The sequence below is a fragment of the Zingiber officinale genome, chromosome 1B (assembly GCF_018446385.1).
Source record: "Zingiber officinale cultivar Zhangliang chromosome 1B, Zo_v1.1, whole genome shotgun sequence".
In the NCBI taxonomy this organism is placed as follows: domain Eukaryota; kingdom Viridiplantae; phylum Streptophyta; class Magnoliopsida; order Zingiberales; family Zingiberaceae; genus Zingiber; species Zingiber officinale.
This window is the reverse complement of record NC_055986.1, coordinates 130,746,181-130,765,830: the sequence shown is the minus strand read 5'-3', so window position 1 is coordinate 130,765,830 and position 19,650 is coordinate 130,746,181. Positions and strand designations below refer to the sequence as shown.

The 19,650-nt window shown below is 38.9% G+C and overlaps 1 protein-coding gene across 2 annotated transcripts; it reads left to right on the top strand.

The window, feature by feature from the left end:
- Positions 1-1,986: 1,986 nt before the first annotated feature.
- LOC121979416 lies at positions 1,987-3,905 on the top strand. 2 transcript variants are annotated; one of them, XM_042531415.1, is made up of 4 exons: positions 1,987-2,306; positions 2,484-2,837; positions 2,927-3,116; positions 3,199-3,905. In XM_042531415.1, the coding sequence occupies exons 2-4, from the start codon at positions 2,484-2,486 to the stop codon at positions 3,696-3,698; spliced, it is 1,044 nt and encodes a 347-aa protein (XP_042387349.1). In that variant the 5' UTR covers positions 1,987-2,306; the 3' UTR covers positions 3,699-3,905. The 2 variants fall into 2 exon arrangements, with proteins under 2 accessions (XP_042387349.1, XP_042387342.1); XM_042531408.1 differs by having other exon boundaries at positions 2,414-2,837; positions 3,199-3,846.
- Positions 3,906-19,650: the final 15,745 nt, after the last annotated feature.

Here is a 19,650-nt window from a genome sequence, read left to right as displayed (position 1 = left end):
TAGATTAGCAGAGTTTGAGATATATATAAAATATAGAAAAATTTGAGAGGTGTTGCACCAATCTCAAATTAAAACCGAACGAAAAAATATTATCTGAATAGATAAAGTTTTACCAATTCAAATGGAAAAAAAATCTGAAAACAATTCCCCGGCTTAATTGGTGGTTGCACAAATCAGAGCAAAACCTGTTCTGATACCATTTGTTGGATCAATACGCACATGAGAGGGGGGGGGTGAATCACGTGGTTTTTTTAAACTTGTCTTTTCAGTTTTGAAATCAAAGTAAAGTACGCAGCGAAAAATTAAAACGAAAAAGTTAACACCAGAAGACGCAAGCGGTTTACTTGGTTCAGAGCTTTCGAAGACTCCTACTCCATGACATATGTCCCGCAGATCTATCGATGGGTAATCCACTAAAGGCCTCTTCCGATATCTCCGGAAGAGGAAATCGAGTACAAAGAAAGTTAGAACAAGTGCAACACACTGCACTTGTCCTTTTGTAGTAATTAAGTATACAAGTAAAAAGTCACTTGTGTGTCGGTGTCGGATTGTCAGCCACGATCGGAAGTTCTCGGAACAGTTGTCGAACGTAGTAGCTTCACAGTAGAGTCGTAGAAGCTTGGAGCAGTCGGAAGTTCAATCAGATGCGCAGTAGTTCGTATAGGTGTTGTGTTACAATGCCTTCTCGAGACAGCCTTATAAAAGGCATGGAAGGTGTCTTCCATAGCCATGGAAGGCACCTCCAATGAGGCAAGTTTGATCCCGAATAGCTCGGCACTTATCCACGACTTCGGTCAAAATTTATCCTGCGGAAGGCGCCTTTCATAGCCATACAAGATACCTTCTATGAACAGTATGAAGGCGCCTTCAAGAAGGCGCCTTCGAACACTGTTCATCGGAAGGCAAAATGTGCTCCTTTATCCTGCAAATTAATGTTAGTCCAATAAACAAAATAATAACTTGCAAGATAAATGTCAGTACAATAATGATGAGCAGTATTAATTAGTTCATGTCATCCTAATATCAGGAACTAATCAAGGTCTCAGCTTAGGGAATCCAAATTGACCTAAATTGGAACGACGCCTACTGTCCCTTCAACCGGACGCGTCCTCACTTGGTCATGCTCCTCCAGTGATTTACCTTAACTTACCAGTTTGTCAGACATCTTGTCAGTCCGTCGACATGTCTGGACTTCATGTCAATTATTTGGTCGGCTTGTTGACCTAGCTGGACTTCTTGTCAGATATCCTGTCAGTCCGTCGACCTATCTAGATTTCGTACCAGCTATTCGATCGGTCCGTTGACCTAGCTAGACTTCGTATTAGCTATTCGATCGACTCGTTGAGTTAGACTTTATATCAATTATCTAATCAACTCAATGATCTAACTGGATTTCCTTGTACATTTAATTAAGTAATTAGATCATAATAAAATATAACTTAATTTATTTAATATTTATCAAAATTTAAATTAAATCGTGTAAACTGTACTAACAACTATAATCATTTTGCAAGTTACACGGCCAGGTGCGGCGTGGCATGGATGTAAATCAGGTGCCATGTTGTTGTATCTTGGGCATTTGGATGAAGATTTCTCGTTATCAAATGTGCCCTTCAGTCCCGGAGCCTTCGGTGGTCACACTGGGAAGGGGCGTCGAACGAAGTTATCCAAAAGCAGTGGGTGCGTTTTAGTCATTTGAAGCTCCGAAAACGACGAAAAAAGGGGCCTACGCGTCGCGATCGAGAATGGCATTCGAAACTGCTCTGTACAAGAAGCCACGTACTCGATCATATCAGTTGGTGCTATGACACTTCCTGCACGTAGATTTATGCTACTCACGCTTTCACATTTGTTCAGGCCCACAGTAGTCGATTCTATTGGATGAATGTGGAGTCGGGTATAATTCTTTGTGACTTCCGAGAGGTGAAATTATTGCTCAGGATGGGCTCTCTCTCTCTCTTCCGAATAATAAAGCTCCTTGCTCCGGCCGCTCCTCCTCGTCCTGCTTCCCGAACCTCTCTCCCTTTGCCTTCTCAAGGGGACAAAATTCGATTGCAGGCGATGGAACCCATGGAAGAAATCACCGTTCAATCGGAATCTACGGCGGCGAACCCGGCGGTGATGCGATTGAAGTGAGCGCAAGCTTAAAAACGCACTGCTTTTGAGTCTGTCGGAGTGATCGGTTCGAATTAGAAAAACGGAGGCTGAGGAACACCTGTAGACGTTGGGTTTTTTCGGGCTTTCGATGATTACTGTTAACGGGCTCTAGTTGCTAGATCGCCGATCTTGGCTTCATTTTGAGAATCGTAAGTTTTTATTTGCTTTGGAAATCGTCCATTTCTTCCTCGCTTTCACCTTTTGTTTTGTTTGAGGGGTTTGTGAAAAATCTGAGTGGAAGTGTCAACGTGGGCAGTGGCTTAGGGTGAAGGGGAGAGGAAAGTTTTGGTTTTTGACATTTGATCGCGACGGCCATGCCGTTCCAGATGAAGGTTCAACCGATCGACGAGAGAGCAGCGGCGAGGATCGACCCGGCCAAGCCCACCCCCAAGTCCCGATTGAAGAGGCTCTTCGAACGGCAGTTCCCTGGCGTGATGCGGATCTCCGTGGCGGACAAGCCCGGGGATGGGAGGGAGAGGACGGACGACGGCGGTGAGGTGGAGCCGAGTTCCGTGTGCTTGGACAAGATGGTAGTCAGCTTCATGGAGGACGGGGGAAACGAGCGGCCGCCGCGTGGTCGATGTTACTGCTTCAATGGTAACTACGAGGATAGCTCCGACGACGAAACTGATATCCGCGGTGGCGGAGACTATCCGGCCGATGCTGCCGAATTGATCAAGGTAGAATTTCTTTTCTTTCTCAAGGAGTTGCGATCTTCGATCTTCTCATCGATTTTGATTTTTCATCTTTAAAATTGGGCGTTTCCCAGGGATTAATCCTCTGCGCGAGCGTCGCTGAGAGGAATCTTCTAGCAGACGCATCAAAAATCATGGAGAAGGCAAAGAATTCGAAGGGCAAGGAGGAATGTCGGAGGATCGTCGTCGAAGGTCTGCAATCGCTCGGCTACAACGCTGCCATTTGCAAATCCAAGTGGGATAAAAATCCCTCCTTCCCTGCCGGTATCACTCTCTCTCCCTCTTCCCCAAACCAGAACAATTATTATTGTTCGAATTTCTCCGATCGTTGGTGTATTGACTGCAGGAGAGTACGATTACATCGACGTGGTGATCGACGGCAGCGAGCGCATCCTGGTTGACGTCGACTTCCGGCCGGAGTTCGAGATCGCCCGTTCGACCAAGTCGTACCGTGCGGTGCTCCACCATCTCCCGCTCCTCTTCGTCGGCCGGCCCGACCGCCTGCAGCATATTGTCGCCGTCGTCTCGGAGGCGGCCAGGCAGAGCCTGAAGAAGAAAGACCTCCACGTCCCCCCTTGGCGGAAGCCCGACTACATGCGTGCCAAGTGGATCTCCTCCTACACCCGCATGGCCAACTCCAGTCCCAAGGATGATCACGAGCCGGCCGTCGTCGGCGCGCCGGACAGCGTCTCCATCCCACAACAAAGCACCGGAACGAACCCGGCCGTTGACGCCTCCTCGAAAATCTGCGACGGGAGTGAACCCATGGCAGCTCCGTGGGAACCGCCACCGGCGAGACCAAGGTCTGGCGTCAAGATCATCGCCGGCCTAACCGCGGTGCTTTGAAAAAAAAACCATCTTTTACCTTTTTTTTTTATTTACTTCAACAAAGCCGGTGATACATGACGTCTTTTAAGAGTCTACCACCAGCCTTTGTATATTATCTCCCCCTTTTATTTTTAACCCTTTCATCGCGGGTTTATTACTTTTGTAACTTCTGAAGGAGCTTTTGCCACCATGAACAACAAAACAAGGCTTACGAGTATGAAACAATTCAGTGTAAAGGAAAGTCTTCGCTGTTTGTATTGAAACGCTTTGAAGCTTTACCACCTTAACTTTGTTCTCCAGGCTTGGTTCACCTTAAAAGACTGAGTACGGGTCCCAATTGTAAACTAATTTCAGAGTAAAAGGAAGGAATATGATGATGGATTGCCCCAGTTCTCCTTGTTACTTTTGCCATGTACAAAGACTGCGTGGAGGTTCTTTTCCTTTTCTTTGTTATCCAAAAAACAACAAAAGGCAAAGCGCTTGATGAGCTTGCTGATATTGACCGGCAATGATAGTAATAACGTGAGCCATTATGGTTGCTTCCCATAAAGCAATCGGGTACCAACTCTTTAGGCCACACTCAGCTGCTTTATCTGCAACTGGCAAGGCATCAAGCCTCCTTGGCCTCTTCTTTTTAGTCCCATATTTTGAAGCATCTTTGGCAGTTGATTGAGAGGCATCAACCATCAAGAAAATGACCCTTCATGCTATTTCAATATTAGGTATTCAATTTTATTTTTTTTTTGATAAATCTAAGAGAAATTGTTTTTTTAATCCAGTTATTCAGATTTACCACTGTATCAAGCCACGGGGGCAATTAATATTTTTATTATTATTATTTTTGATAATTTGTGCATGCCTGACTCAAGACATAGGTTATTAAAGTCTATACTAGGGTCCTAATTTTATTAAAGTCCATTATTATTTAAAAAAATAAGAGTAAATTTTGTTGGTCAAAATCTGACAGTTAAAAATCTCTATCTTCCAATTATAATACATTTTCTGACCATTTAACATTACCAAAAAATAAATAGATTTAATACTTAATATTTACATTTAATAGCTACACTTCTCAGATTGTATTAGGCATGCATGTAGATTTTGCTCCAGATTTAACTTCGATTTTCGTTCTAGTGCTCTTTAGATTTTGTGGACTTCAAATGCATTTTGCTTCAGATTTTGCTCCTTTCAATTTCCATAGTGTTCTTCAATTAATTTTAATGACAACTACATTTAATTACATATTAATTATAATTATTATATTCTCTAGTCTATTATAATTATTATATTCTCTAGTCTTAAAATCATATATAGAGTTACAATATAACTATATAAGACCTTACACCTAATGTCTTTTTTTTTGTATTTCATTTTGTAATTAATTGATCATCTACTCATTCTCTCATTAGTGCTTATGTATTTTTTTCCTCCCTCGTCATTGGTTCTCTAAAAAGACATCCTTCTCCTATCTCACTCGGTAATATTTTTTTCACTTTTTTCTTTTCTTCTAAATCTTTTTTATTATTTTATATAAATGATAAATTATAGAAGGAATGGACTATGAACCAAAACCTAGATTATTAGCATATGTATGAGAATTTTCTTATATTTGTGTGTGTAATAGTTGAATTTTGAAATATCATGAAATTAAAATTACACGACATAAATTTTTAAATCTGATTTATTTTTACAAAAAGTTAAATATGTCGTTATCGGTCCCAAATCAGAATAAAAAAGATAAAAAAAAATTACTTTTTTAGAAAATATTATTAAAAGCCTTTTTTTTGCCTAGGTCTCGTGGAACTTTGAGACCGTCGTGTCTGAGTGTGTATTTTGTTCGTCTTTCTCTATAATATTTTAAATTTTAGAATAAATCATTCATTTTATTAAATTTAGACTATTATTTTGTATTTTTTTATTATTGTTTTCTCTCTTTTTTATTTTATTTTTTATTTTTCCTCTCTTATATGTACTTCTCATTATCAATCTATTCCCTATTTTCTCATATTTTAAATATTTAGGATATATATATATATATACATTTTTATTTAGAAAAATACTATTTATGAAATATAAATTTTGGGAATAAATATAATAGCGGATGAAAAAAAATTAAGTAAAATATAAAATAAATTATGTATTTAGAGAATTTGATAGGAATATTCTTAGGGGTGGATGACTCTTCTTTATTCATTTATCGGGTACCTACAAAAATGTTAACGGTATTGCACCGATAGCTAACCTATGCAGCCTTCACCGTCCACCGTATTGGCTTGTGACAATGGACTAATGGGCTTTCTTACACCGGGATACTTGATACTTAGGGCCCCCCCCCCCGCTGTCCCATCTTAGCTTTTCATCAAATTTAATGTCAGTTCATGCCTAGTGTATCGAAATGTAGTGCTCATGTGTTCCCTGTGGTATCTGCACCATGCGAGGGTAATAATCTTTTCTTTGATTCACTCATTAAGCAATTTTAAAGTACATTTTTTTTACACTCGAAAGTGGATATTTAAAATATTTATTTATTTAAAATTTAAATTTTGCTTACCTTAACGTTCCTTTAGTTATTAGGGCATCCATCATTATGGGAGCTCTCCAAAAGTATATATATATATATTATTAAAAAAACTTTTAAACAACTCTTAAATGGAGCCCACACTTTTTTATTATATTTTATCTTATATATAAATAAAATTTAAATTCATAAATTACCATTAAATAATATTTGACGCAGTGATAAAAAAGGGACCACCAAAGATAGGCCAAAGCAGGGAAAGATCGGTCGATGTGGAAGTCAAAGTCAAGGAAAGAGTCAAAGCCGACCGAGCGGGGCGAGTTACGACCGAGCCGATTGAGATGTCCGAGCAGACAAGCAAGGCCAAACGAATAACTCGAAGTTAGGAGACAAACAGGCAGCACATCCCCCAGTTGTTGTCTTTGCCGAGCGGGAGGTGTGTTCGTCTGAATGAGAGGCAGCTCTCCGATAATGAGAAAGCTAAGAGAAGGGAGAGTGCTCGGGGCGACATAGCCGAGCGGATGTGTCCCGACCGAGCAGTCATTGCGAGGCCTATAGTGGGACCCACCCGTATATCTCTTCGTACTCTTTTGGAGGTTTGTGCCACTGACAACAGAGCCTATTTCACAAACAAATTGTAACGACCTGACCCCTTGGGCGGCCCAACTAGTGGCCCCTTATGTCGTCTACCGACGACCCTCGGCCGTGCCGTTACTCACTAGGTCTTCCTGTTGGTCCCCGTGGGTGTTTTGATGTGACCAACCAAGTTGGTTAGGTCCTGCTTTGTGTTTGATCCCTGTGTCTGAGCGTGCAGGAGCTTAAGAGCGCAGGAAGTCGAGCGGAAGACGCAGCTAGCGAGAAGGACGACACGGGAAGGGAGCCGACGGGCTCGGTGCGTCCGAAGGACGAGAGAGCTACAGAAGAGTACTCCGGTGGACGAGAAGAACGTGCACGACGTTCGAGGGACGAGAAGCCGGACGGAAGCCTGCTCGAGGAGAAGGCCAGAAATTGGATTCAGGTGAGCCCTATTTCAGTTGGCCGGAATCACCCGAAAGAATGGAACTTCGGAAGACGAAACAAAGAAGCAAGCAAGCTGGAAAAGGCTGCCGGCCAGCTTGGAGGCACCTCCATCAGGCTTGGAGGCACCTCCAGCTTGAAGGCGCCTTCAATGCCTGTTGGAGGCGCCTCAGACCTAGCAGAAGTGAACGTTGAGCTGTTTGGATAAAGTTTTATCCCCTCTCTCATTGGAGGCACCTTGGACCTTGTTGGAGGCGCCTTGAACCCTCGGGATAGACTTTTCAGGAGCTATATAAAGGCCCCTGGAGCTAGGAAATAAACAACAACTCAAGCAATCAACTCTGTAGTCATTCCTAGCAACTAGTGAGCATTTTAAGTGTGTAAAAAGGCTTCTCCGCTTACAGTGAAGGAGACTCTGCTAGTGCGATCTTCGACTGTCTTGGATTAACAACCGTCTTGGTTGTAACCAAGTTAAAATTCTGTCGCTTTTTATTTCTACTTTTAATTTTATTATAGTTGCTTTATTTTTTGAGTTGAGAGATCCGAGGCGGGTAGTTTTAATTTGTGCAGGCAATTCACCCCCCTCTTGCCGGCCTCCGCTGCACCTACAATTGGTATCAGAGACAGATCGCCTCAGAAGGACTAACCGTCGACTGAAGCACAATGATCAAGACGATGGTCGGAGTGAATATTCATCCCTCAAAGTTCGACGGAGACTTCGCAATGTGGAAACGCCGGATGGAGGTATTCTTTAAAACTAACTTCGATATTTTACTAACTATGAAATATGATTTTGAAGTTCTGAAAGACAAAGAAGAGCATCAGTAGAGCAAGAAAGAGTAAGCCGAATTTGTCGCCAATGGAAAGGCAGAGTTCCACCTGCTTAGCGTACTGCCACCATAAGAGGTAAGTCGGATCGGAAGCTACAACTCCGCGAATGACCTCTGGGAAAAATTCCTGGAGCTTTACAAAGGTACCTCGGAAGCTAAGCTAGTAAGGCGCGACATCCTCCGGACCCAGTTAATGAACCTTCGGATGAACCAAGGCGAGAAGGTAGCGCAACTCCAAGCAAGGATCAAAGAGCTGATCACGCAACTAACCAATCTTGGAGAAGAAGTAACGAACCGAGACTCGATCCAGTACGTGCTCAACGCCTTCCTCAGAACTCCAGAGTGGGCCTCCTTAGTAGATGCGTACTACATCTCTAAGGACTTCGAGGTAAGTACATTAGAAAATCTATTTTCTACATTTGAACTTCACGAATCTCGAGTTACAGAGCCCAATGGAGTAGAGAAGACTAGTCAGAACATTGCCTTAAAGGCAAAAACAAACGCTTCTGACTCCGAAGCCTCGATCGACGAATCCGAAGCTGCATTAATAATAAGACGATTTAATAAGTTTTTTAAATCTAACAAATTTAGATCGCAGAAGCATGAGCGAAAAAGGAGAACGGTTCATTGCTACAACTGCAACGAAGAAGGGCACATCAAGAATGACTGTCCGAAATTAAAGAGCAAGCAGAAAGAAAAAGAAAGGGTCAAGTACAAGAAGCCAGAATCCTCCAAGCACAAGAACCTGAAGGCCACTTGGTCAGACTCGTCGTCTTCCGAATCAGACATCGAAGCCTTCTCAGGGTTAGCACTAATGGCTAACCATCAGATAGAAGAAGAGTCAAGCTTAAAGATGAGCATAAATGAAGGGGGAGGAACATCATAAGAGGAAAGCTGCAGTAAAGGGGGAGCCTCACCAAGTCAGGTAAGTAAGGTAGTCTTTTCGCTTTATTAAGTCTCTTTCTAAAGACTTATTCAAATTAGAAAAAGAAAATACTGAATTGAAAATGAAATTAGCAAAAGCATGTGTAACGCCCGCCCTCCCTGCTAACCCTAAGGGACGGGGCTACGATACTCTATGTACAAATTTTTCTTTTTAAAACAGCGGAAGACTTAAAATAATTCTCTTAGTTTAATAAAAACTTTTGTTTTGTTTTCCCTTTCATCAAATCCGAACTACACTATCATGGCCTCAATAACATGATATCAAAATTAGTAGAAACATAACATCAAGTCACACATACGGTACTACAATTCATGATACCAAGACATAGTTCTTTAAAAGTTTTTAAAGCAAGTTCTTATTTGGTTGCCTAGCCACTGCCACACACATCTCCTTGCCTCTCCTACTGCTCCTCTAGCTCATCCAGCTTTTCCCTTTATCTGTGATACAAGGACAGTAAGCTGTGAGCACTCATGGCTCAGTAAGTTCCTTTCCTACTCACTAAAACCGAAAATCATAGTATAATCAAAGAATGTCCCAACATGGCATCATTTCAACTAGTCATGACATAATGTAACATACTCTTTTAAGCATATCATGCAACATGAAGAAATCATAACTAGTCATGGCATATCATAGCGTAAAGCATAGCATGAAGCATAACCTAATCGTATCTAATCATGGCATATCGTCATAAGGAGTCATGGCATATCCTACATATGGACATATCATGGAACATAACATAATCATATCTAACCATAGCATATCATAAATCATCATAAGGTATATGCAATATGATTTTGAAAAACATGTATCCGAAAAATATGTGTATGTCTCATGATCTTTAAAACCATTTCTTCTTACATATATACTTGAACATAATCTCAACTTAAAGGGGATCCCGGCTATGTACCACTTACATATTGTGCGCAACCTATGTAGGTCCAAGGTAGCAAGTCTTGAACCCTACAAGGCAACATACTAGGCCCGAGTCTTACTCCATCGACCTAGGGGCACTTAGGAGTCCATCCCTAACGAGGCCCGAGTCTTATTCCATCGACCCCGGGGCGCTTATGGAGCCCACCCTTGGTACAAGCCATATAAAGTAAAGTACATGTCATACTTATACATATCATACATCATAAAAGCATGCATCACTTAGGCACACATCCTATCATAAAAGTATGCATCACTTAGGCATACATCATGTCATAAAAGTATGCATCACTTAGGCATACATCATATCATAAAGGTATGCATCACTTAGGCATACATCATGTCATAAAGGTATGCATCACTTAGGCATACATCATACCATAAAAGTATGCATCACTTAGGCATACATCATATCATAACAATATGCATCACTTAGGCATAGATCATAAAAACATGCATATCTTAAGCATAAAGCATATCATTAAGCATGCATAATTTAACCACATAGCATATCATGAAAGCATGCATATTTTAAGCACTAAACATAGCATCAAAGCATGCATAATTTAATCCACATATCATAACATAAGCATGCATATTTTCAGCTCATATCATATCATCAAAGCATGTAAAATTTACCCACATACCATAACATAAAGCATGCATATTTTGAACTCATAACATCGTAGAAATTCTCATCTTGTATAGCTCACAAGCATACATGTCTAAGCATAAAAGTGTATCATGTGCTCATCCAATCATAAGGAACAATGTAACATGATTAATTTGGGTACTAAGCTTCCTAGTCCTTTGGGTTCTTATCTTGGCCGAAACCCTCTTAGGTGCCAATTTAGGTTTTAAACAACATCCAAGCATGTAGAACCTAATTCATCCATATATCATTTTCATAGGAAGTATTATAAACAAGATTTACTTGGACTCTAAGTTCTCCAAGTCCTTAAACCTCATTTGGCCGAACCTTAACAAGTGTGAAACAAGGTTCTAAATGACAGAAAGCATGGAAACCTTAACCATATTTATAGCATTTGTTTCAAGGAATATGGTAAGCACAATTGAGTTAGTTCCTAAATCCTTTAAGCCCTTAAAATTATGTCATGGCCGAAACTTACAAGTACTCATTTAGGTTTTCAAGCAAGCATACAAGCATGTGAACTTACTCTAACATCATGTATAAATTTATAAATGGCATCATACAAGTGGTCATGGCCGAAACTTCCCTTAGCATCAATTTAGGTCACTAACAACATATAGCATGTGAATTTTTAGCTTTCTACATTTCATATTCCATGGAGAGTGACATGAGCATGTTCAATGTAAGTTCTAGGGTTTCTAAGGCATGTATCCCTTCATGGCCGAGACTTTAAGGTGCCTATTTGAATCATAGTTAAATATATAAGCATGTGAACACAATCAACATGTTATCTCAATTTCATAAGAAGCATCTTTAACACATGAGGTCTAAATTTTAAGGTTTCTAGGTCTTTAAACCCTACATGGCCGAACCTCATCAAGCATGGAATTTGTTCAAATGGCATAAAAGCATAGAAAGTCATAACACATTTCATAACATGTATAAAAGTCAAGCACTATAAGCATACATTTAAATTGTGTCTTAGGTTACCTAGGTTTTTCCTTTCTTTATCTCATAGCATATGTTTGGCTGAAACCTTCCAAGCCTTTAAACTAGGTTTTAGGTGGCCTAAAGTATGGAAAACCTAAACAAGTTTTATGGCAAAAACATCAAAGGAACTATACATATAAGTTTGGTTCACAAACAAGCTAGGACCCTTGTGGTCATAACTATCATATTGTTAGGATGTATAATAAAAGCCTAGCTTTTGGTATAAACATTTATCTAGAAATAAGAATCACATTGGTCAAATGTCTACATTTATGATAAATGTAGTTGTTCAATTAATTTATATTGTAGATAACATGGTGTGTGTTGTCACACACAGAAGATCATGTTATCGGTTCCTTATAAATTATAAACAGTAGCTCACGACCAAAATGGAAAGGAATAAACCATTGTAAGGTCGTAGTGTAATTAAGAATTAGTTTATCTTAACTATATAATTACACTAGTACACTTAGAGTGTATTGAGTAGGACCATTAGAGGTCGTTTCTTTTATACTGACTTTATAAAGAAACAAAGACCTCAGTTATTATGGAAGTGTGTGCTCTTAATCCTAATATAATAACAAGCACATATATTTGATATTTATTTCTTTAATTTATCAATGGGTGAGATTTAGTTCGATGAATCAATAAGCCCGATAAGTTGGGAAATGATATCACTTATAGTGTGTGTTGTTGATTATAGAAGGAAACTGTGTCCTAGAGATACTAGGTTGATAATGTCCTCAAGAGGAGCTCATAAGGATTGTCATGTTACACCCTGCAGGTGGACTTAGTCCGACATGATAATAAAGTTGAGTGGTACTACTCTTGGACTAAGATATTAATTAAATGAGTTGTCAGTAACTCACTTAATTAGTGGACATTCGATATCTTAAACACAGGGAGACTAACACACTCATAATAAGAAGGAGCCCAAAAATGTAATTTGGGATTGGTGCGGTAATTCAATAATAGTTCTCTAGTGGAATGAATTATTATTGATAAAATTAAGTTGTGTGTTCGGGGCGAACATGAGATGCTTAATTTTATCGGGAGACCAAAACCAATTCCTCCTCTCGGTCCCTATCGTAACCTCTTATTTATAGAGTACTATACCCACCTATACCCACCTTCTATACCCACCAATAGGGGGCCGACCAAGCTAGCTTGGGAACTAAGCTAGGGCCGGCCTAGGTATAAGATTGGGTGGCCGGCCCTAGCTTGAACCCAAGCTAGTGGGGGCCGGCCAAATTAAATTAAAAAAGAATTTTAATTTTAATTTTATTATGTGGAAGATATAATTTATTACAGAGAATTAAAATTAAAATATCTCTCTTTAAAAGATCTACAAAAGATTAAAAGAAAGAGATTAGATCTCTTTCCTTATTTGTAGATTGGAAAGATATTTTATTTTTTCTCTTTGAAAATTATTCACATGTAGAAAATTAAAATTATAGAAATTTCTTTTTATCAACCATGAAGGGATTTTAAAAGGAAATTTTATTTTTTAAATTTTCCAAAGACAAATAAAGAAGTTTTAATTGTTGATTGAAACTCTCCTAATTTTTCTATTTGAGGTGGCCGACCATGATTAGTTGATTAAGAAATTTTATTAAAATTTTCTTAATTAATTATTGTCAAAGAAAGTTAAGGAAATTTTATTATAAATAAATTTCCTTATTTGCTAAAGCCAAGGAATATAAAAGAAGGGGTAGGGATGCCTTCATGAGACACAACCTCTATTATTCTCCCTCTCCTATTCCTTGGTGTGGCCGGCCAACATCCTCTCCCTCTCTTCCTCTTTGTGGTGGCCGAAACTTCCCTCTTGCTTGGAGTTCTTGTGTTGGCCAGATACTACTTGGAGAAGAAGAAGAAGAAGGAGAGAAAGCTTATATCCCTTGGAGCTTGGTTGGTGTTTTTCTTCTTCCTTGGTGAAGCTCTTTTGTTTTGGCCGAACCTAGCTAGGAGGAGAAGAAGGTGATTGGTGGTTTCTCATCTTGGAAGATCGTTGCCCACACAACGTCCGAGGTTAGAAGAGGAATACGGTAGAAGATCAAGAGGTCTTTCTAGAAGGTATAACTAGTAGTTTTTCCTTTTCCGCATCATACTAGTTATTTATGGAAATAATACCAAATACAAGAGGCATACGATTTTAGTGTTTCGAATTTGTTTTCGATATAGTGTTCTTTTGTTTTTCTTTTCCTTGTGATTTGATTGTTCTTTTCGGTTAACCTAAAGTTATTTTAGGAAATTAAATATTAGCTTTCTATAAAAGGTTTTGTCTAGTCGGTGGTGGTTGCTCCCATATCCAAGAAGGTCATGTGCCTCGCCACGTCAGTACTGGGAACCGATTATGGAAATTAATATTTAATGAAATTAATAACTTAAGGTGATTTGGGTCGAACGTGTTAAGTTCCGCAGGAGATCCAAGTCAAAACCTAAAAGAACAAATAGATTAAGTTTTGGATCAAACGTGTTAAGTTCCGCAGGCGATCCAAAATTTAATTTAAAAGAACACATGGTAGCTAGGAAAAGGTTCAGACCTTTGTACAAAATTTTTGTACAGTGGAACCTGTAGGTTTTCCGAGTAGCAACCAACACATATATCATGCAACCAATTTTCCTATACTCTAATTAAGCATGGGAGCATCAAACAACTTTCATATCTTATTGTCATGGAGGTTTTGAGCATGTTAAAAATCTGTTTAAGCTATTCTAAACCATCCACCTTACCATGGCCGAAACATTAAAAGTGATGTTCATGAGTTTCTATCAACATACAAGCATGCAACTCTTTAAGAAACTTTATATTCTATCATATAAACATGGTGAGTTTAAATTCAAAGTCTTCCTAACCCTAAACCCTTCCTTGACCGAAACTTGTGAGTGGGGTACTTTTGGTTCCAAGTAACCTTCAAGTATGAAAACAATAATGGATCCTTAACCATTTATTTAGAGGGTTTTGTGCAAGTTAGGTATACAAATAAATTCCCTAGCCCTTATAAAACCTTTTTGGCCGAAACTCTAGGGTTAGGTACATCTCTAATCTAGCATCACACATATATAAAAATATGAGAGAAAACCTTCTTACAAAGCATAGAAAAATTATCATGAATCAAGGCTCATATTAACATTCCTAGGATCAACAAGTCCTTTCTTTGGCCGAATTTTCACAACTTTGTTTCTAGGTTTTAAAATCCTCATAAAATCCAAAAACACATTAAAACCACTTGTACCACAGGTGAGGGGATACTTACTTCCTTTTCGCTTGTGGTTCTAAAGTGTGGTGATGGAAGAAAGGGTCTCTTCTTCTTATTCTCCTCCTTTGATTTCCCTTGGTAGCCTTCCTTGTATCCTAGGAGGAACCTTGTTTTGGGGGCCGAAAATGGAGGAGAGGGGGCTGAAGCTCTCGGTGGTGGAGAGGAGAGAATGAGAGAAATGAGAGAAAAATAAAATCTTCTCTTTACATGCTCCCTTTTATGTTAAGGGGAAAGAGGTAGCAAAATTGGTTTTTGCTTTCCTTCTCCCTTAGCCCCTTTTTATTTTATTTTATTTATTTATTTGTTATCATTATTCATGATGAAACAAGGGGGAATGAATCCCCTTAATTGTCCTCTTTAAGTCACGGCAAAGGGAGAGGAAGAGGGAGAGAAAAGAAGGAAGGCAAGTTGCCTTTCTCTTGCTCTTTTCTTGCTTTCTTTTGGCTAGCTTTTACTCTCATCCTTATCATGAGTTTCCCTCCTTTGCTATCAATATATCATTTCTATCCCAACTGGTTATTACCCATTAATCCTATCATTTACATCATGAAAGGTTCAAGGTTCAATCCTTGACCACTCCATATTTTTATTTCTTTTTATTTCTTTTTGGTTCAACATTCTACTAATATTTTTCTAAGGCAAATTCATCATTCTCATATTTATCTTAAAAGCTTAGTGGGTATTACAGCATGTCCACTTGAGATGTATGATAATCTAAAATCAGGAAATGATAATCTAAAATTAGAAATTAAGAATTTAAAAACTGATGCATGCTTAAATAGATTTCCAAAATCAAAAGTTAGAATTTATGGAAAATTGAATTGGTACATTAGAAATCATCAGGGTCAACTTAGAAGAGTGCCCAAGAACTATGTACCCCCTAATTTTTTGAATAACCCTGTAGGAAGGAACCTCTATTGGGTTCCGAAATCTGTGCTAAATTAATTTATTTAATTAAAAGCTTACAGTGAGAAAATTAAACTTTGAGTTTCTTTATGGAAGCTTTGTCTAAGGAAGTGGTTGTTGCTCCAATAATCAAGAAGGCCTAGTGCCTCGCCACGACCTGGAAGCCGAAATATTGAAATAAAAATGTTTAATTAACTTTCTGATAAAAGTATTAAAATTAGAATTAAATAATGCTTTGAAAAATTTTAAACATTTCCTTAGAAATTCATTTTTTTTAATTATCTAGAAAAATGTCTCTTGAAAGTTTTACTTAGAATTTTTTGACTTAGAAATTATTTTGAAAAATTCAAACAAATCATTTTAGTTAGAATTCTTTTGTCACTTAGAAATTTTACTTAGATTTTTTTTTAAATTCCAAAAATTTCATTTTACTTAGAATTTTTTTTAAAAAAATTCTATAAATTCAGTTTACTTAGACATTTTTTTCATCTTAAATTAGAAATTTTTCTAACTTAAAAATTTTTGCTAAAATTTTTTTTCTGTTACCCCGTTTTTGTTGTGATCAAAGGGGGAGAGAAAGGTACAAGTTTAGAGAAGTACATGTTTAGGGGGAGAGAATTTTTTAAAATTTAAAATATTTTTTTCTGATTGACTCTTAATTTAGTAGTTTCAATTTTATTTATTGCAAACTGATGCTTAATATGTTAGTCTAGTAATTTTCTTTTAAATTACTTTTTTGTCTATTTTAACCCTAACTTGAACTTGGGTTGATGCACATTAAAAAGGGGGAGATTGTTGGTCCATGTGGGTGTTTTGATGTGATCAGCCAAGTTGGTTAGGTCCTGCTTTGTGTTTGATCCCTGTGTCTGAGCGTGCAGGAGCTTAGGAGCGCAGGAAGTCGAGCGAAAGACGCAACTAGCAAGAAGGACGGCACGGGAAGGGAGCCGACGGGCTCGGTGCGTCCGAAGGACGAGAGAGCTGCGGAAGAGTACTCCGGTGGACGAGAAGAACGTGCGCGGCGTTCGAGGGACGAGAAGCCGGACGGAAGCCTGCTCGAGGAGAAGGCCGGAAATTGGGTTCGGGTGAGCCCTATTTCGGTTGGCCGGAATCACCCAAAAGAACAGAACTTCGGAAGACAAAACAATGAAGCAAGCAAGCTGGAAAAGGCTGTTAGCCAGCTTGGAGGCGCCTCCATCAGGCTTGGAGGCGCCTTCAATGTCTGTTAGAGGCGCCTCAGACCTAGCAGAAGTGAACGTTGAGTTGTTTGGATAAAGTTTTATCCCCTCTCTCATTGGAGGCGGCTTGGACCTTGTTGGAGGCGCCTTGGACCCTCGGGATAGACTTTCCAGAAGCTATATAAAGGCCCCTAGAGCTAGGAAATAAACAACAACTCAAGCAATCAACTCTGTAGTCATTCCTAGCAACTAGTGAGCGTTTTAAGTGTGTAAAAAGGCTTCTCCGCCTACAGTGAAGGAGACTCTGCTAGTGCGATCTTCGACTGTCTTGGATTAACAACCGTCTTGGTTGTAACTAAGTTAAAATTCTATCTCTTTTTATTTCTACTTTTAATTTTATTATAGTTGCTTTATTTTTTGAGTTGGGAGATCCGAGGATGGTAGTTTTAATTTGTGCAGGCAATTTACCCCCCTCTTGCCGGCCTCCGCTGCACCTACACTTTCCACCCCTGGCCAGTGGATTTTTGCCTTCACCAGAATTTGAACTCTACACCTCCAGGCTAAGTACTAGAGTTTGTGAATCCTGGTAGCCAAGTGAGCGACACTCACTTAGCTACCAGGATTCACAAACTCTAGTACTTAGCCTGGAAGTGTAGAGTTCTGTTGGTTGCTACTCGGAAAACCTATAGGTTCCACTGTACAAAAATTTTGTACAAAGGTCTGAACCTTTTCCTAGCTACCATGTGTTCTTTTAAATTAAATTTTAGATCGCCTGCGGAACTTAACACGTTTGATCCAAAACTTAATCTATTTGTTCTTTTAGGTTTTGACTTGGATCTCCTGCGGAACTTAACACGTTCGACCCAAGTCTCCTTAAGTTATTAATTCCATTAAATATTAATTTCCATAATTGGTTCCCAGTACTAACGTGGCGAGGCACATGGCCTTCTTGGATATGGGAGCAACTACCACCGACTAGACAAAACCTTTTATAGAAAGCTAATATTTAATTTTCTAAAATAACTTTAGGTTAACCAAAGAGAACAATCAAATCACAAGGAAAAGAAAAAACAAAAGAACACAATATCGAAAAACATATTCGAAATTCTAGAATCGTAAGCCTCTTGTATTTGGTATTATTTCCATAAATAACTAGCATGATGCGGAAAGAAAAATTACTAGTTATACCTTGTAGAAAAACCTCTTGATCTTCTATCGTATTCCTCTTCTAACCTCGGACGTTGTGTGGGCAACGATCTTCCGAGATGAGAAACCACCAAGCACCTTCTTCTTCTCCTAGCTAGGTTCGGCCAACACAAAGAAGTTTCACCAAGGACGAAGAACAAAACACCAACCAAGCTCCAAGGGATACAAGCTTTCTCTCCTTCTTCTTCTTCTTCTCCAAGTAGTATCCGGCCACCACAAGAGCTCCAAGCCAATAGAGAAGGTTCGGCCACCACCAAGAGGAAGAGAGGAAGAGAGGTTGGCTGGCCAAAATAACTTTCTTCAAGCATGAAGAATTTCGGCCACCACCAATGCTCCAAGGGATGCTAGAGACGAGACTTGCTTTCTCTCCTTCTTCTCCTTCCTTGATCCGGCCACCAACAAAAGCTCCACCAAGAAGATAGGTTTCGGCCATCAAGAGGAGAGGAGAGAAAGGGAAGGGTCGGCCACCACACCAAAGAAAAGAGGGAGAAAAATAATAGATGTTATTCACCATGAAGGCACCCCTACCCCTTCTTTTATATTCCTTGGCTTTGGCAAATAAGGAAATTTATTTATAATAAAATTTCCTTAACTTTCCTTGACAACAATTAATTAAGAAAAATTAAATAAATTTTCCTAATTGATTGTATGTGGTCGGCCACCTCATGTAGAGCAAATAGGATAATTTTAATCAACAATTAAAACTTCCTTTTTTGTCTTTGGAAATTTTAAAAAATAAAATTTCCTTTTAAAATCCCTTCATGGTTGATAAAAAGAAATTTCTATAATTTTAATTTTCAACATGTGAATAATTTTTCAGAGAAAAAATAAAATATCTTTCCAATCTACAAATAAGGAAAGAGATATAATCTCTTTCTTTTAATCTCTTTGTAGATCTTTTTAAAGAGAGATATTTTAATTTTAATTCTCTGTAATAAATTATATCTTCCACATAATAAAAATAAAAATTAAAATTCTTTTTAATTTAATGGGGGCCGGCCACCTAAACTTGGGTTCAAGCTAGGGCCGGCCACCCATGAACCAAGGCTTGGCCGGCCCTAGCTTGAACCACAAGCTAGATTGGCCGACCCCTTTCTCATGGGTATGAAGGTGGGTATAGGTGGGTATAGTACTCTATAAATAAGAGGCTACGATAGGGACCGAGAGGAGGAATTGGTTTTGGTCTCCCGATAAAATTAAGCATCCCGTGTTCGCCCCGAACACACAACTTAATTTTATCAATAATAATTCATTCCACTAGAGAACTATTATTGAACTACCGCACCAATCCCAAATTACATTTTTGGGCTCCTTCTTATTATGAGTGTGTTAGTCTCCCTGTGTTTAAGATATCGAATGTCCACTAATTAAGTGAGTTACTGACAACTCATTTAATTAATATCTTAGTCCAAGAGTAGTACCACTCAACCTTATCATCATGTCGGACTAGGTCCACCTGCAGGGTTTAACATGACAATCCTTATGAGCTCCTCTTAAGGACATTATCAACCTAGTATCTCTAGGACACAGTTTCCTT

Bases quoted from the DNA above. Each gene is read 5' to 3' on its own strand.
- LOC121979416 (XM_042531408.1), top strand. From the start codon at position 2,472: ATGCCGTTCCAGATGAAGGTTCAACCGATCGACGAGAGAGCAGCGGCG. The intron at 2,838-2,926 runs GTAGAATTTCTT...GGCGTTTCCCAG, and splicing joins ATGCTGCCGAATTGATCAAG to GGATTAATCCTCTGCGCGAG. The intron at 3,117-3,198 runs GTATCACTCTCT...TATTGACTGCAG, and splicing joins AAATCCCTCCTTCCCTGCCG to GAGAGTACGATTACATCGAC.